This window comes from Dromiciops gliroides, chromosome 4 (genome assembly GCF_019393635.1).
Source record: "Dromiciops gliroides isolate mDroGli1 chromosome 4, mDroGli1.pri, whole genome shotgun sequence".
Lineage (NCBI taxonomy): Eukaryota > Metazoa > Chordata > Mammalia > Microbiotheria > Microbiotheriidae > Dromiciops > Dromiciops gliroides.
In genome coordinates this window covers 436,627,372-436,649,767 of record NC_057864.1, presented here as the reverse complement: position 1 = coordinate 436,649,767, position 22,396 = coordinate 436,627,372, and the positions used below count along the sequence as shown (strand labels likewise).

At 46.9% G+C, this 22,396-nt stretch overlaps 1 protein-coding gene across 1 annotated transcript; it reads left to right on the top strand.

Moving 5' to 3' along the window:
- Positions 1-3,770: 3,770 nt before the first annotated feature.
- LOC122755212 (epidermal growth factor receptor kinase substrate 8-like protein 3) lies at positions 3,771-20,439 on the top strand. The gene is made up of 19 exons (XM_044003536.1): positions 3,771-3,834; positions 4,143-4,207; positions 4,450-4,514; positions 11,046-11,204; positions 11,450-11,599; positions 11,736-11,800; positions 12,582-12,667; positions 12,814-12,959; positions 13,210-13,321; positions 13,445-13,509; positions 13,857-13,931; positions 14,417-14,565; positions 15,823-15,922; positions 16,282-16,304; positions 17,137-17,452; positions 18,031-18,162; positions 18,604-18,677; positions 19,752-19,884; positions 20,109-20,439. The coding sequence occupies exons 1-19, from the start codon at positions 3,797-3,799 to the stop codon at positions 20,118-20,120; spliced, it is 1,965 nt and encodes a 654-aa protein (XP_043859471.1). The 5' UTR covers positions 3,771-3,796; the 3' UTR covers positions 20,121-20,439.
- The last annotated feature ends 1,957 nt before the right edge of the window (positions 20,440-22,396 follow it).

Here is a 22,396-nt window from a genome sequence, read left to right as displayed (position 1 = left end):
CCCAGTAACTGTGCTAATTGCTGGGGATGCAAAGAAAGGCAAAAAACCCCCCAAATAACCCCCATCCCTGATCTCAAGGGGTTCTGGGTGTGATGGGTTACACTCACAAGAAGTGAGGTTTCATGGAGAGAGATCTGGATGTATGTAGACAAAAGTCAGAGCACCCAGTTTGGAATTTCAGCTATGTTATTCACCATTAGTGTAATCTTGGGCAAGTCTCTTAAAGTTTCTGTGTCTCTGTTTATTTTTCCCCTTCAGTAAAGGGGTTGAACTAAATAATAATAATAATAATAATAAAGTCCTTTCCAGGTATAAATCCTCTGACCTATGATTTCACCTGCACAAACAAGGAAGGAAATAGCTTCCTAACAAAGCTTTCTCTGAGGTGGACTGGGCAGCCCCTCAGGATACTGAGCTCTGAGGTTGGGTGGACCACTTGCTGAGAATGTTATAAAAGGCACTGGTGATTTGGTAAGGGTTTGGGCTGGATGAGCTCTCAGGAGGATAGGGAGAACTGAGGGAGCTGAGGAAAGGGTGGGGCCCGTTCCCCACAGCCAGAGGTCCTACTAAACGCTCAAAAATGGACAGAGGAACAGAGGTGGAAGAGGATGGGAAGATATATAGGGACAGGAATAGGGAAAAGTCATGAGGGAGCAGGGTTATTGGGAGTCAGGCATCAACAGAGTAAATCACAGACCAGGGCATGTGCCTGCCCAGAATGAGGAGGAGAAGGGACGTGGGGGGGGGGAGAGGCGACATGGGGCGGGGTGGCAGCTGCCCATGGATATTCTCCACCTGCTAAGAGTCCAAAGACCATAAGGTGTGACTGTGGCTGCTGCTGTCGTCATCATGTTCCTGAAGCCTGAGAAAGAAACATTATTGTCTGCTGGGTGGGGTCACTGCTATCCTAACTCCTTCCCAACACACACTTGTCTAGTGGGCTGATCCATTCTTCAAGGAGTCAGGAACACTGGCTGGACTTGTGGGGCCCGGAATCCAGAGCTGCAGGTAATAAGGCAGAGGGAATGGGGAAAGGGAGGAATGGAGCCTGGTCACAGTGGGGCAGTGTCTCTCCCTCTCTGGGCCCCAGGAGCCTGTGTCCTCACAGATCAAGGACTCTTGATCCTAGGGACCCCAGAGACATAGTCAGCTTTGGGCTTGAATGGCTGATTGGGAAGAACAATGGAGCCCAGACCCAATCCTATTACTGAGGGACCAAGGGTCTAGGGTAGGCTACATCCCATTAGCCAAGGACGATTGATTGGGAAAGACCTAACCCCAACCCAAAGTGAGTGAATCGAACCCCAATCGAACACCTAGCTGGTGGATTCCAGTTGCTTCAGCTCTTGGGTGGTCTTTCCATATTTGGGTCATGATATCAATGATTTTCACTGGGTCTGGCCTCCTCACTCCCTAGCCTTTTTCCAGATAGAATCAAGGAATTCACATTGAGTAAGGGTCTGGGGATTCAGAACAGGATGGTTTGGCTAAGTGGGGCTTTTGGTTTGATACCCATTATTACCAGATACTTGGATTCCTCTCTCTATCTCTATTTCACCCAACCTCAACCTTAGTTCTTAGCTTCCCTTTCCCTGAATCTCTGCTTTCAGGATGGGGGGGGGGGGCATCCATTTTCCAGGGACGTAGATAATATTGGCTGTGCCCTTTGCCCTATCACCAGTTCCTAGATGATTGGGAATTGGCATCGCCAAGTGTTTCTCAGCCTCTTCCCATGACCAGACCACACAGCCATAGACAAAGGTGGAAGGTGGCCAGGCCCCTCAACCCTACCTGATAAGCAGAAGGTCTTGGAGACCCTGGGGATTGGAGGGACTTGGGAAAAGGAGAGCTGGTCAAGATCTCCTTTCCTTTGAGTTTAGATGCAGAGAGTTCCTTACAGATTTTTAGAACAGGGGTGGAGAAAAGGAGGACTCCGATCACAATAACAGCTAGCATTGACGATATGGTACTTTAAAGTTTGCAAGATATCTTTCTTATATATTATCTCAACTGACCTTCCCAAGAGGTAGGAGTTATTATTATCCCCATTTTACACATTTAGGAAACTAAAATTGAAAGCAGTAACTGGATCAAAGACACACAGGTAATCAGTGTCACAGGTAGACTTTGAACTCAGGTCTTCCTGAGCCACCTGGCCACCTCTATTAGGCACTTAACCTAGGGGAGAAATGGGATCCTTGGGTTCTTTTCTTTTTTTTTTTTTTTGGTGAGGCAATTGGGGTTAAGTGACTTGCCCAAGGTCACACAGCTAGTAAGTGTTAAGTGTCTGAGGCCGGATTTGAACTCGGGTCCTCCTGACTCCAGGGCCCGGTGCTCTATCCACTGCACCACCTAGCTGCCCCCTGATCCTTGGGTTCTTAAAAGACTTTGACCTAAATTGCCTAGCAGGGTTCCCAAGGCAAGAAGGGACTCAGGGGCCCTATCTCCTCTTCTTCCTTTAGTTTTTATTATTATTATTATTATTATTATTATTATTATTATTATTATTATTATTATTATTATTATTATTAGTGATACACTTACTTTAAATTTTTTTAATTAATCAATTATTTGTTTATTTGTTTGTTTTGGGCAGGGCAGTGAGGGTTAAGTGACTTGCCCAAGGTCACAGAGCTAGTTAAGTGTCAAGTGTCTGAGGCCGGATTTGAACTCAGGTCCTCCTGAATCCAGGGCCAGTGCTTTATCCACTGAGCCACCTAGCTGCCCCCGATACATTTACTTTAACTGAAAGTTTGGAATTTTTATAAAAGCTCACGCACGCGCACACACACACACACACCCCCTCTGAAGGGCCTTCTTTGTCCAAAGAATCCATCATCCTATCTGTAAGATGGGGAAACTAAAGGCTAGATTAATAGTACCTTCACCCCAAAAAGTTCCACAGAAGGCTAATCCCCCCCTCCAAAAACCTTTGCAAGCAGGAAAGCCTCAACCTATTCATTAGCCACTGATTCTTGGGTCATACATCTGTACTCTAGGCCAAAGTTAAAGACTTGGGCCCTGGATCTCTAACACGTGCTAAGCTGGGCCCCTGTTTCCTTGACCTTTCTGAGTCCTTTAAGGGAAAGGAGGTCATTTGAATGATTTCTACAAACCAAATTTGGGAATTCTGTCTTCTCAGAGTCAGGATTGTCCATCTGGAGCTAGAAGGGACTTCTGGGACTATCTAGTCCTACCTCCTTATTTGACGGATAAGGAAACTGAGGCTCAGGGAGTTGTAACCGGTCATATAGGTAGTAAGCACCTCCCAGGTTGGATTTGAACTCAATTTTTTTTCTTTCCTTTTTTTACTGAGCCCAATTCTTTTGACTCCAGAATCAGTGTTCTTTCAGTTCTATTTTTTTTTTTTGTGGGGCAGTGAGGGTTAAGTGACTTGCCTAGGGTCACACAGCTAGTGTTAAGTGTCTGAGACTGGATTTGAACTCAGGTCCTCCTGAATCCAGGGCCTGTGCTTTATCCACTGCACCACCTATCTGCCCAATCAGTGTTCTTTCTAACTCAATGGGAGACCTCTGTTTCCCTCTCACATACCCATTTTTCTGACTTTCTGGTGTGGTCCCTTACCCTCAACTTCCAGACAGGACAATGGCTGCTACGTCCTGCCCCATGAAGAGAGACATCCAGAGTCTTTGTGGGAAGGGTCACAGGGGACAGAAGTTTAGGAACTAAAGGTTAGAGACATCTTCATTGTTGGGGCTATCAGAGGGTGGGCTGAAAGACCAAGATCTGTGAATTTTTTTTCTTAGGTTTCTGGAGTGGACCACCAGCATAAAGGATGGATTATGTCACTCACAGGAATGATCAGTTCCATCAGTGAGTGCTAAAATTTGTCAGACTACCCAGACCCCACTGCTCCCTTCTGAAGTTCCATTTAACTTCCCAATGGTTTTCTTTCCCCTTTCCCATCTTCTCTTTCCCTTTTCCCTTTTCCCTTCCCCTTCCCCTCAGGGGTCTACTCTTTTCCCCCATCTTGGGAGCCTCCTCTTGTGTCTCCAAGGCCCCCACCCTCTGCCCCCTCCCTTTCAGACCTATATCCCTGTATATCCAGTCCCTACATCCTTCTTTTTGCACCACAGCCCTCCTGGGCTCTGATCATGTCTCTTTTTGGGTTGGCTTTCCAGAGAGCCCTGGTCAGGCCTCAGCAGATCCAACAGCATGGCCAGACCCAGCAGCAAAACCATTTACCGTAAGTGTCTCCCTCAACCCTCCTGTGCTCCCTCCCTTTCATTACCTTTCCTACATCCTCCTACCATTTCCCTCCCTACTTCCCTTTCTGCCTTGTCTCATTTCCCTCCCTTTCCCACTTCAGCCCCCGCTCCTTCCCTTCCTCATCCTCACCCCCAGTTTGTTCTGCCCTCCCTTCGGTCTCCTGACTTCCCACCACCATATCCCATTCTTTCCCCCTTCGTCTTCTGTTCTTACCTTCAGAACAACGGAAAGAATACTCCCAGACTATGGCTTCGGAACCCATCGTCCTAAAGCAACGAGTGGAGGTGAGAATTGCTGCTTCCCTCCCCCCGCCCCCCCCCCACATACCCCTTAGTTCTCCCAGGTCTCCCAGAGATTCTTTAAATTCCGTGTAAATGACCATGTTAGGGCTACAGGAGAAGAAAAGGCAGTCTCTACCCTCATAGAGCTTACAATCCAGCTAGGGGGTCCAAAGCTACAAATGCTAAACAGCTGGAGATTGATTAACTGCCAAGGTGTGGTGCTGACTGTGAAGGTACCCTGGGTGTGGAAAGGAGGGGAAGAGATGACGTTGCAGAAAGGGGGTCAGAAGTAGTAAGGGTGCTGATCACGGGATCATAGACACTGAGAGGACAACCTTTCATCTTACAAATAAGGAAACTGAGGCTCAGAAAGGCTAAGGGATTTGCATAGCTAGCAAGAAGAATTATTGTGACGCTAAGGAATGAGAATGACACTGAGTTCTGCCTGTTAAAACAGAAGTGTACACCATCCATCTGAGGGATAGTTAGTTAGAAGGGCTATAAAATCTCAGAGTTGAAAGGGACCCCAGAGGTCATGTGGTTCAACCCATGCCTGAGCAGGAACCACCTCAATTAACATCCAGCCTCTGTTTGGAGAAACCCCTTCTAGCATCTCTCCTTTGCCTCTCTCTCCCCTGAAACAGGAACTTGATTCATTTCTGAATTGCCTCAACTGTAGGGAAATTATTCCTTACGTTGAGAAGGAATCTGCCTCCCTGCACCCTGCACCTGCTGTTCTTCCTTCCACTCTCTGCATCAAACTAGTCTAATATCTCTTCCAGATGTTGGCCCTCTAAGGGTCAGCAAACCACAGCCTTGTATTTAAAAATATAAAAACTATTCTTAGCTCGTTGATGGTACCAGATTTGGCCTATGGGCCATGGTTTGAGGACCCTTGGTAGATAATCACCCTCAAGGCTTCTCTTCTTGAGATTAAGCATTTCTAGCATTTTCAATTAATCTTCACATTGCATCATCTCAGTGACCTTCTTTCAATTTATCAATGTCCATTTTAAACTATGGGGGTCAGAACTGGACACAGCCCTCTGAGTGTGGTATAACTGTAGTGGAGGACAGTGTTCTATTAATACCACTGACTCCCATTGCATTTGTAATTCATTAGAACTGCTAGGTCGTTTCCATATAAAAGACTTTTTAGCCACATATTGTGCTTATTGTCATAGATGGTTTTAACCTGATCATAAAACTTTACATTATGCCTATTAAATTTCATTATATTAGCTTTGGTCAATTGTAATAGCCTGTCCCTTTGGAATATCTCTTCTGTTAATCAGCATAACAAGTATACTTCTTTCCTTCAGAAAGTGAGAATTGTTTTTTGGGGTTTGTTTTTGTTTTTATTTTTGTTTAAAAAAAAAGAGAGATAATTATGTCCAAAGGAAGAAGGAAGGTGCCTTTGAAGAGTAAAACTGATGATGCTGGAGAGGGGCCAACTAATTGTGTCTTTGAGGAGTCAAGAAGGACTAGAGGATGTGACTTTAGGCAACAGAGTTAATTTTCAAGAAGAGGAGAAAAGGGGCAGCTAGGTGGCGCAGTAGACAGAGCGCCGGCCCTGGATTCAGGAGTACCTGAGTTCAAATCCAACCTCAGACACTTAACACTTACTAGCCGTGTGACCCTGGGCAAGTCACTTAATCCCAATTGCCTCACTAAAAAAAAAAAAAAAAAAAAAAAAAAAAAAAAGAGGAGAAAAAACCCTTGAGAGGAACTAAGCATGGAGAGAGGGCAAGATGAGAGAACAGACACAGGCATAACGATTGACATGTTGGGATTAGAATAGGAAGACAAGGGAAGTTCAAAACAGAGGATCTAAATATTTTCTGCCAAGCATGAGTTAAGGTCATCTGCTCAAGGAGGGCAAGAGGTAATGGAGGAGGAGGGAAGAATGAGAGGATTGAGAGAAGAGAAGGTGTAGGATACTGACCGTGGGAAGAAACAAAAGGAATAGAAGGATTGCTGGGCAGCCAGGTTGTTGTCACCTTCCCTTGGTGTGAATCTACAATAGACCAAGTCTTCCTTATCCTCCAAGGGTGAAGTCCCAACAATGGACAATAGGGGCTATTTGAAGTCAGCGATCATCCTTGTGAAAGGCATTGTGAAAGTATAGGGGAGCAAAAGATTCTTGGATAATAATAACTCACATTTATATAGCCCTTTAAAATTTCACCAGGCACTTTTCCCTCAACACCACTGTGAGTGATTGCATGCTACAAATATTACTGCCCATTTTACAGATGAAAGAATTGAGACTCAGTGGCATCAGTTGGCTTGCCCATATTTACATAGCCAGCAAGTATTAGAACCAGGATTTGAACTGAGGTCTCCGAGTGCAATGCCATTTAAGGGAGAGGGTAGTACTGGCTTGGCCTGAAGTCTTGAGTGTATAGGGATGGGGAGTGGGGGACAGGAAAGGAAGGCTGAGATGGGCTGTAGTCCATTGTGACCAGGAAGAAGCTAAGAAACAGGAGGGATTGAGTGGTTGAAGGTTATTATTGGGGAGGTTTAGTAGGTTTGATGTGGAAGTAGTTAAAACATTAAAAAGTAAGTTCATTGAGGGGGCGGCTAGGTGGCACAGTGGATTAAACTCTGGCTCTGGAGTCAGGAGCACCTGAGTTCAAATCCGGCCTCAGACACTTGACACTTACTAGCTGTGTGACCCTGGGCAAGTCACTTAACCTCCATTGTCCCGCCAAAAAAACAAAAAAACAAAAACAAAAAAAGAAAAAAAAAAGTAAATTCCTTGAAGGGGAAAAATGATTTTGTCTTTCTTTGTGCTTAGCACAGTGCCTGACACATAGTAGGCACTTAATAAAAACTTGGTCAGTGTGAGCAATGAAAGGGAATTATTTTTCATATGGAGCTGGCTCTGCCTTGTGATGGTACTGATAGCTAAAAATCACTACTATTTATAGAGTGCTTTAAGGTTTTCAAAGCACTTTACAAATATTATCTCATTTTCTCCTCCCAACAACCCTGAGAGATAAGTGCTCTTATTATCCCCATTTTATAGATGAGGAAACCGAGCAGGCAGACATGAAGTGACTTGCCTAAAGTAACACAGCTAATAAGTATGTGAGGCTGAATTTGAATTCAGGACCTTCTGGTCCCATGTCTAGAGCTCTACCCACTGCTGGAGGGTGGCTGATACTATCAGACCTGGAGTTCTTCAGAGTCAAGGAAGTAAGAGCAAGTCTGAAGCCATGGATAATAATGGTAGAACCTACCCCTCCTTTAAGAGATGGGTCAGCAGAAGTTGAGAGAACCCAGAGGGGGAGAGGGGTCCAAAAGCCGCGAGTTCTTCCATTCCACTGGCTGACAGGAAGGGTAGGGTCCAATGAAGAAGGATGAAGGAGAGATGAAGAATCTGAGCCAAGTGTTAGGATCATCTAGGAATGTGGAAATGAGTCATAGGTCATGGTAGACACTAGCAGCAATGGGCAATGATCAGATGAAGCTAATACACACAGATAGTGTTGCTAGGCACTGGGGGAGATTCAGAGCTTAGATAAAGCACTGTCCCTACCCTCATGGGGATTTGAACTCAGTAAGATGAGTCTTCCTGATTCCAAGTTCAGCGCTCTATCCACTGGGCCACCTAGCTGCCCCCCCCATACCATGCCACCTCCATAATACATGCTAAGTTTATTAATGAGATTCACCACAGAGTGGGACATGATTTTACCAATAGAGGAATCAGAGAAGGCTTCATGGAGGCATTGGCATTAGAACTGGGCTTAAAGGATGGAAAAGAATCCACCCAGGGGGAGGAGGAAGAGGAAGGACATTCTAGGCAGACAGAACAGTGTGAACCACGACACATGCAGGCAAGCGCAAGCCATCTGAGAGCAGGGTCCAGTCTGTCTATGTCCACAGAATGAATGGAGGGAATGATAGGATATAAGGTTACAAAGGTACAGTACCATCAACTATGGAGGCCCTGGAATGGGAGGGAAAATTATTTGAAATCTACTTAGTAGGCCAGAGGGAGCCACTGAAGATTGTTTGGTTTTTAATTTGTTTGTTTACTCTGTTTTATAGAGGGGTAGCAAGACCAGACCTGTGTATAAGGCAGCTAGGTAACGCAGGAGAGAGGGAGAAAGAGAGAGAGACAAAGAGAGAAAAAGAAAGGAGAGAGACAGGGAGAGGCAGAGAGAGAGACAGAGGGAGACAGAGAGAAACAGAGACAGAGACAGAGAGAAAAAGAGTAGAGAGACAAACAAAGAGAGGCAGAAAGATAGAGGGAGACAGAGAGAAACACACAGAGAGTGAGAGATAAAGACAGAGAGAGATAGAGAGAGAAAAAGAGGGAAGAGAAGCAGAGAGAAACAGAGGGAGAGACAGAGACAAAGACAGAGACAGAGAGAGAAAAAGAGGGGAGAGAGACTGAGACAAACAAAGGGAGGCAGAGACAGGGAGAAACAGACAGACAAAGACAGAGAAATAGAAATAGAAATAGAAAGAGACAGAGACAGAGAGGGACAGACAAAGAAAAAGAGAGAAGCAGAAAAACAGACAGAGGCAGAGAGAGACAAAGAGACAGGACTAAATGAGATAACAGAAACTGTTTTAAAGCAATCTAAAGACTGTCCCAAAGGTCTTAATGTCGTATTAACCTGAAAACTGCACTAAGACCTCTGAGGAAGTATGTACAAATGTTAGCTTTACACTAGAATCCTTCACGCAGGGGCCAGATCTTTCACTCAATCAACCATCATTTCTTAGGTTACTACTGTGTACTGGACACTGGATGGCCAATTGTCAGGGATTTCTGTTCAAGCAATAGGTTGGATCATAACAGCCCAGCTCCCTTCCAACCTTGAGAATCTGTAATCCTAAGAAATCAAGTGTATGCTGAAGTAGGGGAGGGGAGAGTCGAGGGTTCTGACAGAGACTATAGGTTTATTCACAGAGAAGTGGGTGTGTGTAACAGAGGTGATAGAAGTATTAGTCTGGAAGGCATTATTGGGGTCCATGTTAGATCAGGAAAGAGAAGTGGGGGGAGAGAGGAGAGGAAGGAAGGGAGGAAGGAAGGAAGGAAGGAAGGAAGGAAGGAAGGAAGGAAGGAAGGAAGGAAGGAAGGAAGGAAGGAAGGAAGGAAGGAAGGAAGGAAGGGAGGGAGGGAGGGAGGGAGGGAGGGAGGGAGGAAGGAAGGAAGGAAGGAAGGAAAAAAGGGAGGGAGGGAGGGAGGGAAAGAGAGACAGGGGAGGAAAGGGAAAGGGGAAGGAAGACAGGAAGGAGAAAAAGAGGGAGGGGATAGAGGAATAGAAGAGGGGAAGGAAGAGGGAAAGGGAGGAGAGGGACAGTGGAAGAAGAGGGAGAGAGGAAATGAAGACTACGAGAGTGACACACTTGTAATTTGGAGAGCAGACCATGTGAAAAGACAAAACAAATTCATGTAACATTTGAATAACCCAAGACAATATGTATGATCCAAGGTAACAGAGAGACAGCACAAGGGGCGGGGGGGGGGGGGGGCAGAGCTCACAGAAGGTAGAAAGTGCTGTAGTAGTTAGAGACCTTTTCATGGAGGGGATGGGACCTGAACTGCCTCCCAGAAACTGGGTGGAAGATTGTGAAGGGACGGGATTTTCATATGGTTGTGTGCAAAGTCACAGACACAAGAACAGGATTCAGCGAGTCCAATAACTGTCAATATTTATGGAAAACTTAATATGTGCAAGACGGACATCATTAAGTCCCGAGTTCAAGCCCCGTCTCTGACAATATCCTGGGGAAGGCACATAGTCTCTCAGCGCTCAGTGTAACTCTAAAATTATGTTTCAGAGAAAGCGCCAACCTGCACTGGTCGGGGAGTTTCCTCACCCAGGAGTTCCTTGTCCTGATAAAAGCACAGGTCCAGTTCTTACCCCTGTGTCTGGCTCTGGGAATACAGAGATGAAAGGGCAGGTTCTGGGCTGGCCAGGCTGGAGCTCAGCCTGGATTGGGGAGCAGTGTGAGATAAGACTATAAAGGCAGGGAGCGGCCAGTTTGTATCCCCTGGGAAGTCAGCAAAGGAGTGTGGACTTTATCCCTAGGGCAACAGGAAATCAAAGGGGCTGCCAGTCCTTTGGTCTAGTACTTGAAATTCCAGAAATTAAAGATGGTCCCGAAGTTCTCCCTTTAAACAGACAGTCATCTGACTGGAACCCTGAAGCGTGCCTACTGTCACCCTGATTGGATATGAATAGTAGGGAATGGAATGGGGATAAGCATCAATTTAGTGCCTACTAAATGCCAGGCTTTGTACAAATATGAATAGTGACAGGGAGATAAGAGTCAAAGGTAACATCATGCTTTGCCAAGCCCTTCTCCAGCAGCCCCCCCAGAATTATCCCCAACTCCAATCTTGACCTTGACCTGGGCAGGGTGGGGAGTACATTCTACTTGTCTGGAGAGCCTGAGGCTCACTGCATCAGCCCAGAGCACTTCTTAGAGTGTAGGTGAGGGATCTGTTGCACCCCCCTCCTCAAAGTTTCCCCAACTCCTAAGCATTCCCCCCTTCTTATTCCTCAGCACCTACTGACCTGTAAGCTGGGCTCAGGAAGTGTCCAGGAGCCTAAGGATGTCATCAAGAAGCTTCAGATGATGGATGCCCAAGGACAAGTATGGGGCCAAGATGTGGTCCTGCAGGTCAAAGACCACTGGCTCCAAATTCTGGATATTGAGACCAGAGTGAGGATTTCATCCTATCCCTCTCCTCCCCTTCCCCCAAGGGAACCTTGGCCTTTCCCTCCTCCACATTCCCTTTCACGCCCATCCCCTCCCCTCCCAGGTCCAAGGACTCCCCCAGGTAGGTGTGGGTTGGGAGGGCCAGATCATCGGCTATGGGTCTTCTATGTTGGAGGGAACCCACTGGAGGGAATGTATCCTGGCTCTCCGGAAGATCCCTTTACCAAACTCTTCCTTTCTCCCCACAGGAAGAGATGGATTCCTACCCCTTGGATGGTATCCAATCCCTGGATGCTGTATTAAATAGCTGTTCCTACAATTCAGTTCTTCTGGTCATACTTCAAGAGCTGGGCCAGTCTTTGACTAGTGTTCTGCTATTCCAGTGCTGGGAAGTTGGGGTGAGCAGCCTGGGAGGCAGGACGAAAAGTAGTGGCTTTACTCTCCTGGAGGAAACAAGAATAGAATGTCAGGTTGAGGTCTGGAAGTGCCAGGGCCCCCAGCCAGACTCATGTATCTGATTATCCCCTTCTCTAGGCTGAGATCCTGAAGAGTAACCTACAGAAGGCTATTGATGAACTAAAAAAGAGACAAGAACCAAGGTAGAGCCTCCCTCTGACCCCCATGGCCCTAAGAAGCTCCCAAAGATAACTGGTCCTCAGCCCCAGGGCCAATGGGAAGAGACCACTCCACACACCCAGAAGCTAATTTGTGATATCCTCAAGGCCAGAAAAGGAGCTGAAAATAGGGCCAAGAAAAGGGGCAACACTGGGACCAACTTGGAGGAGATGGAAATAAAAAGAGAGTGAGGATGAAGATAGGGCAAGAGCATAGGGATAGGGCTGGAATTAGAATGGGGATAGATGGGAGGCCAGGGCAACCCTGGTGGCAAAGAGGAAAGAGCACCAGATCTAGAGTCAGGATGATCTGAGTTCAAATCTGGCCTCAGTCACTTCCTAGCTGTGTGACCCTGGGCGAGTCACTTACCCCTTTTTGCCCCAGTTTCTTCATCTGTAAAATGAGCTGGAGAAGGAAATGGCAAATCTCTCCAGAAAGGGAAAACCCCAAATGGGGTCATGAAGAGTTGGACATGACTGAAATGACTGAACAACAGCAAAGATGGGAGGTTAAGGAATGGGAATGAAGAAAGGCCCTAGAGATAGGGAAACATCTAAAGACTAAAGATTGAAATAGAGATGGAAAGGAGAATGGTTCAAAAGGAATGGGCTTGAGACTAGGATGGGGACAGTGGAATGAAGGGGGAGAGGAGGCTGGAGTCACCTGATTTGAGAAGACAGTGAGACAAAATGCTATCCTAGGAGACAGGGGACCTCTATCCCTCTTTCTAAGATCCAGGCTCAGATCTTATTATATCCTTCACAGATCCAGATTTGGGGGTAGCCAACCCAGTCAGACTAGGTGGGAGGCAGATCCCCCAGAGAACTATCTTCGGAACCCCATCAAGCACAGTGAGTAGTGGGGGGGGGTGGAATGGAAGATGGGGAGAGATGTTGATTGAAGCAGAGGAGGGAGAAGGCTTCCTATGCAGCCCTGGAGGAATGAAGTACCATAGCAGACTGCACCGATCACCTCCCTTGTCTTCTGAACATTACAGGAGTCCCCCCCTCAAGCCAGTCTAGTACCCTGGAACCTCAGAGATTTGACCAGTTTCAGGCACAACCTGAGCCCACTCTGGACCTGGAGAGAGACATGGTAAACACGGCCAGCTTTAACCTGGTTCCCTCCAACTTCAGGCACACTGTGGGGGAAGGGGATGGAGGGATGAAGGAAGGATTGGAGCCCTTTCTTCTTTAATGGGAGACCAAAGACTGAAGCAATGACAGAAATGGGGCAAGGCTAAGGCTAGGCAGGTGTGCAAGGCTGGGGCTGGTTATAGGGACTGGGCCAGAAGTTCCCATGTATGGCCAATGGCACGGTATCCTGAGGGAGAGCAGGTGTCACTAGCCGTTTGAGGTCAAAGGCTCAGCCTGGCGGGATTGTCTGAAAACAGGAGGAACTGAACAACACCCTGAGTGAAATTGAGCTGTTGGTGCAGAGGGCAAAGGAACCCCAGAAAAATAACACGAAGAAGAAGATTTTGGGGAGGAAGAAGACCCCAAAAGGTGAGCACAGACCCTGGGTGGCACAGGGGCCACCAGGAGAACATCCAGGAATGATGGGGGTAGGGGGAGGAGTGTGGGCACAGGTCTGTGAGTGGTCTGTCAGTCCTGTCTCTGCCTTCCCAGGGCTTCCCTCAGAATCTCAAAACATAGAGTGCTTCCAGATGATCAAGCACGCATTCAATCTACTGGTAGGTCAGCCCCTGGGGAGGTGGGAGGAGTGGCAGCTAGTGCTAGAAATGAGTCTCCTACTCCAGCCTCCTCCCCTCCTCCCCTCCTCCCCTCCTCCCCATTTCATAAACCCTAACCTCAGCTCCTTCCCCTGTCATCCAAAAATCATACTCTGCCCCTGAGACTTGCTATAGAATCAGCTCTAGAAACACTATTCTCCCCTCCTCTCTCTCTCTCTCTCTACTGGCTGAAAACTCAGTTAATTTCAGTAAGGGGGGCGGGAACCAAGACCAAGCCCTCTACGCCTTTGAGAGAGCCAAGTGCCCTGGTGGTGACTGGGTGGGTTGGTCTATGAATGTGTTCCCAGGGGAAGCTGGACGTCCATCTACAGGATCCAGGTGCCCCTCAATTTGTACACAGTCTCTTCTCAGCTTTGAACCTGGTAAGTTGAAATGGCATACAAAAACCATGGTGGAGAATGAGAGGGGAAGAGGTCCAGGCAGACAGAAGATTGAACGGAACAGAAGAAATGAAGGGGTGGAGAAGGGCAGGAGTGCAGTGAACAGATGAAGGGATGGAAGATGAGGGACAGAAGGGAGTCCTATTTTCCCCTCAATTCCATCCCAACACCCTCAGACCCTTTTAAGTTCCAACACTACTAATGCTGGGCAGGGCTTTAGAACAAAGCCCCAGTCTTCAATCCCAAGGTAGTCAGCAGTGCTCTGGACTGGGAGGAGACCTCAGAGAAAGAACTCAGGGAGAGATAAGGTTCTCAATGATGTACACAAATGTCCAAACACAGACATCTTTACATCTACCTATGTGTATTGGATCCTGACATGTCAAGGGCTTTGTAACGCTGTCTCCTGATCATTTCTTCTGGGCAAGGAACCACTTCTCCCAACATACTCTCTGTTATTCCCCCAGATGATGTCCTACTGCCCCAATCCTCATTTGGCAGCGTCGGTAGATGTTCCCCGGTTAAGCCCCCAGGCCATCGCCTTGATGGAGTCTTGTGTGACACCAAATGAAATGGATTTCTGGCAAAGTCTAGGAGAGTTCTGGACCAATAGCACGTGAGAGCAAACTCCAGTCATGACATTAGTCCCTGCCCTTACTCCCCCGACCTCCAAGCATGCACTTATGTGGGCATTTGACTAGATGCAGAGAATCTAAGATTTGGAAAGGACCTTAGAGGTCATTGATCCACCTCCCACCCAATGAAGGAAATCATCTAGTGGATTTCTGCCTGCTTATAAGGAGATGAAGGTTGACCCTGCACTCAAATAGGGTTGTGTACAAAGTAAAGCAACCACATCTATAAGATAGAATAAAAAGAACATTGGATTGGGAACTGAAGGTGCTACTGTTGCTTGATGATGGTGGGCAGCTCTCTCTCATCCTCTCTCATCCTCAGGGTCCTTACTGGTAAAATTCCAATCATATGTGCCCATGATCCTTAATAGTTATATGTACAAAAAGTTATAATACCTGTGCAGTTCCTTACAAATGTATTAGTAGGGGAAGTAGGCAAGGGAATAAGCATTTATATAGTACCTACTGTATACCAGGCACTGCTTTACAAATATCATCTCATTTGATCATCACAACAACCCTGTGAAGTAGGTGCTGTTATCATCCCCATTTTATAGTCAAGGGAACTGAGGCAGACAGAGGTTAAGTGACTTGGCCAGGGTCACGCATCAAGGAAGTATCTGAGGTTGGATTTGGACTCAGATCTGCTGACTCCAAGCCCAGTGCCTCTATCTACTGTGCCACCTAATATAGCTAATATAGCTATAAAGCTGGAAGGGAACTTGTCCAACCATCTCATGTGACAGATAGAAAACTGAGGCTGAGAGAGGTGTAGTGACCTGCTCAGAGTCACTCTGATATTAAGTGGCAGAATTGAGAATTGAACCCGGGTCTTCCAATTCCAAGTGCAATGTTCTTTCTACCTCCTTATATTGTTTCCCTTAGAATATAATTGGCTGTGTACTTTTCTCGTATGTGGGCCTAGAGTTTTCTTTTTCTTTTTTTTTTCTTTTTTTTGCTGGGCAATTGGGGTTAAGTGACTTGCCCAGGGTCACACAGCTAGTAAGTGTTAAGTGTCTGAGGCCAGATTTGAACTCGGGTCCTCCTGAATCCAGGATCAGTGCTTTATCCACTGCACCACCTAGCTGCCCCGGACCCTTTCAGTTTTAAACTGATGGTCCTGTGTTCCCCCACAGACTGGGGAAACACTGTCACCTCCCTCTTGTCTTCCATGTGCCAGAGTTTAGTTTAGAAGAGCAATTGGCACAGATGGGTTTGGTTGTTTTTTTTCCTCCCAGGGGTTATGGGGCAGACCTAGAGTCCACAAATCCTACACACACACCCAGATTCTACGGGCAATCTGAACCTTCAGGGTACTCCGAGGTCAACTCAGCCAAGGTAAGAAGCAAGTGGCACTTCCCAGTTCCCAGGGATAGAGCTGAGCACAGGAAGCATCTTTCTCCACTAGTTGGTGGCAGCCCCCCCTCCCCTTACCCCTCCCAGAAATCCTTCTGACTCCAAGTCTCTTCCCAAGTTCCCCCAGTTTCATCTAAGATAGGTAGCCTCAGTCAAGTCCCTTTCCTTTCCTCCAGGACAAACTTGAAGTGGCATTGTGGGCAATAATGGTGTGTGTTTGTATTTCTCTTTATCTGCCTGACTACCTCGAGGCTGTAAGGAGGATTGTTATCATCAATTAGAATGTCTCCCACCCCCTGGGGCTGGTTCTCTGCTCTGATTCTGTTCTCTCTTCTTTACAGGACCAGGATCCCAGGTACCCCAGGTTTGTCCCAAGATCAATAGGGTGGGGCTGGTGACCTGCAGCATAAATCTCTAATCACCCAGGAGTCTCCAGAACTCACTCTCTCTTCTTCCCCCCCTTCTCTCTCTCTCTCTCCTTCCCTCCCTCCCTCCCCCCTCTCCCTCTTTCCCTCCCCTCTTCTCTCTCTGTCCCTCTCTCCTTTCTCTCCCCTGCCCCTGCTCTCTGTCTCTTCTCTCTCCCTCCCTCTCTCTGTTTCTCTCTATGTGTCTCTCTGTCTCTCTGTATCTCTCTGTCTCTCCCACCAACACCCCGTGTGTGTCTGTCTCTCTCCCTCCCCCTCTCCTTCCCCCATTTTTATCTCTGTCTCTGTGTGTGTGTCTCTCTCTATCTCTCTCCCTCCCTTCCCCCCTCCCCTGTCTTTGTCTCCTCTCTCTCCCTCCCTCTCTTTATGTCTCTCTGTCTCTGTGTCTATCTCTCTCGCTGTGTCTCTCTCTCTTCCCTCTCTCCTCCTCACCCCCCTTCTCTCTCTCTCTCCCCACTCCTTGTCTGAGGCATCACTGCTCCAAGGACACTGAGGGCCGTCCTCCTGGGGGACAAGCTGACCGCGTTCTCAGAGCTGGAACAAGCTGTCTCTTGCCCCCATACGTCCTGACTCTTCCCCAGCTGGTGCCCCCTGCCCCCGCAGTCTAACAAGGGAGACATTCAGAACCTCATCTGCCTGGCCTGCTGAGCTGTGGGCAGGGGTGGGGGGGGAAGAGGCCGGGCTCCCAGCAGTGGGGCAGGCACAAAGCTTTCTCCAATTTCAAACCCAGAGAGAACTCAGGCCCTCCCGTTAAAGGCCCCCAAACGCCAGACTCCTCCCTGCCCTTTTCTTGAGTCCCAGGATTATGTGTAAGGGGGTGGGAAGAAGAATGAGGCCAGGGAAGAGTCACCTGAAAGGCGCCATGAGGCTCCCAGGTACTGAGAAGACTAAGTGGGCTGGGGGCCAGATGTCAGAGGTCCCATTCCCCTTTCCCATCATCCTCACCCTAGAGGCCTCAGAACTCTCCCTGACTCTCCATCCCCACAGTCCCAGCCCAGTCCCGAAGCCTCTCCTAATGCAAGTCCAGTATGAGTTTGAAAGCAGGAATCCACGGGAGCTGACAGTGGTCCAGGGTGAGGTGCTGGAGGTGAGGAATGAACATTTTCAAGAGATGAAGGGGGGAGGAATAAGCATTTATTAAGTGCCTATTGTGTACCAGGCACTGCGCTAAGATCTTGCCAAATATCATCTCGTCGGAACCTCATAACAACCCTGTGAGGTAGATATCCCCATTTTATAGTTGAAGAATCTAAGACAAACAGAAATTGGGTCTTGTCCGGCATCACACAGCTAGTGAGTGTCTGGGGGCAGAGCTGAATTCAGATCTTCCTACTTCCAGGCCCAGGGCTCTATCCACTGAGCTACCTGCTGTCTCTGAGGATGAAGCTACTTCTTGGAGGAGGGAGGGGAGGGGAATAGAATGAAGAGGGCCCAGGAGGGACAGGAAGCCCAGAAGGAGAGGGGACTAAAAGGAGTTTTCAGGATGAGTGTGGGGAAATGGGATAATAGGGAGGAAGAGGGAGGAAGGTAGAGCTAAAGGAAGAAAAAGAGAGAGGGAACGTTTACTTCCACTCCTCACATGGCGACTATTTGGTGGCCCTTTCCCAGTGCCCAGACCTGGTAAGGCAGAGTCCCTGAGATGATGGTGGTCTCGCCTTTTCACAGATTCTTGACAACAGCAAACAGTGGTGGCTGGTGAAAAATGAAGCCGGGCAAAGAGGTTACATCCCCAACAACATCCTAGAGCCCCTTCCAGGCCCAAAAAGGAACAGGGGCCGCGCTGGCTCTCCAATTCGGGTAACTGCAAACTGTAACTAGGGTGAACAGACCAGGCTTCATCCCAGGGCGCCAAAATTCAGAGGGTGTCTGTCATCCTTCAGACCCCTTAGAAACTTTGCACTGAGGATTTAGCTCTTAGAATATGAGTTAAAATGGGAAGCTTCTAGAAGGCCCATGCTTCTTCCCCCTGACAAGAACTCCACCATCCCCATATCTCCTCTCCTGCCACTTGCCATTGATGCAAAAGTCACTAGTTGTAACTGTGTGTAACTGTCTGCTTGGTCCCCAGTACCAACCCTCTAGCTCAAGCTCTTTAGGGAAATAGCGAACACTGGCTTGCATAGTTGGATGTGGGTTTGAGGCAGAGAGAAGTAACTGTCCTGGACACATGGTAATGCTTTAAGGAAAAGGGAAAACTGGAGTCAGCATTAGAACCCCCCTCATTTCTCTGTCTTCTAGGGTCCCATGCTGCGGCCCACCTCCAAGCCACAGGAGGTGAGGGCTTGGCTGGAGGCAGAAAACTTCTCTAGCATGTAAGTGCTGGCCCCTCGATTTGTTTTGTTTTGTTTTTGCGGGGCAATAGGGGTTAAGTGACTTGCCCAGGGTCACACAGCTAGTAAGTGTCAAATGTCTGATTCTGAATTTGAACTCAGGTACTCCTAAATCAAGGGCCGGTGCTTTATCCACTGCACCACCTATCTGCCCCTGGCCCCTCAGTTTGCGGGAGGGAAGAGAGGGAGAGCCCCTAAAAAGGAAGACGGGGTATATATAGGAATCCCACTCCTCTAATCCACAAAATACCACCACCACCACCACCCATCCCCATTTATTCAATAAGCATTTCTTTTTTGGTTTTTGGTTTTTGGTATTTTTGTGGGGCAACAGGGGTTAAGTGACTTGCCCAGGGTCACACAGCTAGTAAGTGTCAAGTGTCTGAGGCCAGATTTGAACTCAGGTCATCCTGAATCTAGGGCTGGTGCTTTATGCACTGTCAATAAGCATTTATTAAGTGGCTTCTATAATCAGAGAGCACTTTACTGGACTAGGGAGCTACAAACATTAGATAAGGCATGGTCTCTGCCCTATAATAAAAGCATATTAGAAAAGTATAGATGTGCTATATGATATCCAAGGGCGGAGGTGAATCAGAGAAAGGATTGGGGAAGGTTTCATGAAAGAGGTGGCATTTGACTTAGGATTTAAAGAATGGATAGGAATTTAACTGCAGTAAAGGGAAAGGAAGACAAGCCCCTTAGTCCAGAATCGTATCAGCTCCAAAGTCCCAATCACCACAACTGTCTGTTCCCCCAACAGTATCTAGGGAGCCAGAACGAAGGCAGAGCAACAAGGCTTCTGTCTCAGGGCACAGAATTTAGAAGGTACTAATAGCACTTCTGTCGTCTTAGAACAGCTCAAAAAACAAAGTTTAGCACCTAGTCAGCAAGAGTAATTAGTCAAGATAGGAAGCTACAGCCGTGGATGCTCTTTTCCTCACTTTCCACTCTCCTACTCCCCCACACCAATATCCTAGTCTCTGCTTCCCAGAGTTTGTCCTGGAATCAATACAATATTCCTAATTACTAGTTATGACCTTCTGTCTCTCATAGCACGGTTAAGACCTTGGGAATGCTAACAGGAAGCCAACTCCTGCACATGAAACCTCGGGAGCTGCAGCTGGTGTGTCCAGAGGATGCCCCTCAAATCCTGGCCCGGCTGGAGGAAGTGAAGATGGTGCTAGGGGTGAGGCTAACCTGGGGTCCTGATTTCTGAATGTGTCCCTTTTGGACATTGGGAATGGTAGGGGGAAGCAGTAAAAGGGGCAGTAGCAACTGTGTGACTACAGGAGTTTGGGGTTCCGGTCATGGTGCTCTAGGAATGTGAGGATTTATTCCCAAATCGATGGTTCCTATATCTACGGTTCCTGGTCCCTGTGTGTCCTGAACCCAATCCTTTTCCTTCCCCAGATGGGCCCTTAGGCTCCACCCAGGACAGCCCAGGATGAAGGGTTTCCTCAAGCAAGACAACAAATGTTCTGTGTGTTTGGACTCCCCACCCTCCCACATTTGGCTCTTCATTCTAAGCTCCTTTCTAAACCCCAGTTCCCCTTCCAGGATGCTACTCTCTGCCAAGCTTCATGTCCTGGCCTACATCACTTTTTTCTGAGGTGAAATGAGAATATGGGCAGTGATGGGGAGGGAGGAAGGGGGAAGGGGCTGAAACAGAAAGTTAGCAAGATGATGCTTGTGCTACCCATTCATGGCTATCTGGAGCCATCCCCAAATCCTGAGTATTTATTGTACTTCCTCCACACACCTCCCCCCCAATAAACCAATGCCTGGAACTAGAGAACATGTCTTTGTATACTTTCACCCAACCTTTGTGTGAAGATCTTAAGCTAATAATAATGATTCTGGAAGTGTAAATTAAAATTATTCCGAGGTTCTACTTCACATCCATCAGATTTGCAAAGTTGGCCCCCAAAGTGACAAATTCAGGAGAGACTGTAGGAAAGCAGGTACCTTATATGTACTGTTGGTAGAGATGGTCAAAGCATTGTGGAAAGCAATTTGGAACTTTGCCCCCAAAGCTATAAAATTGTGTATATGTGTATCCCCTTTGACCCATAAATACTACTACTAGGTCTCTACCACAAAGAGATCTAAGAAAGAGGAGGAGGACCCAAATCGACCAAGATATTTATTTTTGTGGTGACAAAGAATTAGAAATCAAGGAGATACAAATCAATTGGGGAATGACTGAACAAGTTATGGTATAGGAATGCAATGGGATACTATTGTGCTATGAGAAACTATGAAGGGGATGGTCTCAGAAAAAACTTGGGAAGGTTTGTCTGAACTGACATAGAGTGAAGTGAGAAGAACCAAGTGAATGGTTGATATGATACCAATGATATTGTAAAGACAAACTTTGAAAGACTTGAGAAGTCACATCATCACAATGACCAACCACAGCTCCAGAAGACTCACAATAATACATGGTGCCCACCTCCTGGGAGAGAGGTGATGGACTCAGAGTACAGATGAAGACCATTTTCTGGACATGGCTAACATGGGGGTTTGTTTGCTTAACTAAATGCATTTGCAACAGAGGTTTTGTTTTTCTTGTTTTCTCAATTTGGAGTAGGGATGATGGGGAAAGGAGAGAAAGCATATCTTAATTTGAAAATAAAATAAATTGAACTACGTTAAAAAGATGTTTAATGTAGAGGAATATATTGCCTTTTGAGGTAGCCCATTGTTAGGAAGTTTTTCCTGACTTCAAAGTTAAATTCAATATTTCACAAACTCCTACCCAATGCTCCTGATTGTGCATTTCACAGCAACCCCCCAAACAAGGGAGACCCTCAGTCCTAAGCCATGAAAGGACCAGTTCCTAATCTCATCTAGACGCCTATTTCTTAGGCCCACACCCTATCCCCTATGCCATTTTAATTTCCTGGCTGAAATGGAGAAGTCTAGCCACATGCATGCCATTTTCACTTTCTTTCTTGGAGGTGGATCAATGAGAGCAAAGGAAGTTTTAATGTAGAATATTAAAAGCCAGGATTCTCTGATCAATAAGGAAAAAACCACCAACTAGACAATCAGAAGAGCTCAGCACATTTTAAGGCATAAAAAAACACAGAAGCAAGAGCAACAATATGGGAAATTTGCCAAGATCCTACAGAGGGCTCATATGTGGTTTTCAATTCCATTTGTTCAAAATATAAACATGTATTAAGCTAGGTTGGGGAGGTATCAACTTTGTAGTACAGCCGGAATAATCCCTGCCTTCAAGGAGCTTACAGTCCAGGAGAAGAATTAAAAAACCAACAGATACAACATCATAAGACCCATTACATTAGGGCATTTGAGGGGAGAGAGCATTATCAAAAATAAATTGATTCAAATGTCAAAGGTCTATGAGTTTCTTGTACTATAAATTCTTTATGAACCAACAAGAGGATATAGTAGCCAAAAAAAAAAAAAAACCCACAAAAAACCTTGTGTCCTCCTGGGTAAAATTAAGAAAAGAATAGCTTCAGGAATCAGGAAGTGATGGTTCCTCAATCCTCTGCCCAGGTCAGAGCACATCCAGAGCATTTTTCAGTTCTGGGCACCCTGTTTTATGAGGGAAATTGACAGACTGGAGTGTGAGCTACAATGGCATCTACACAATGTCAAAAGATTTAGAAAAAGGTCCCCAGTATTCGGGAGTTCCCCAGGGCTCTGTCTGTCTCTTCTCCCTCTTT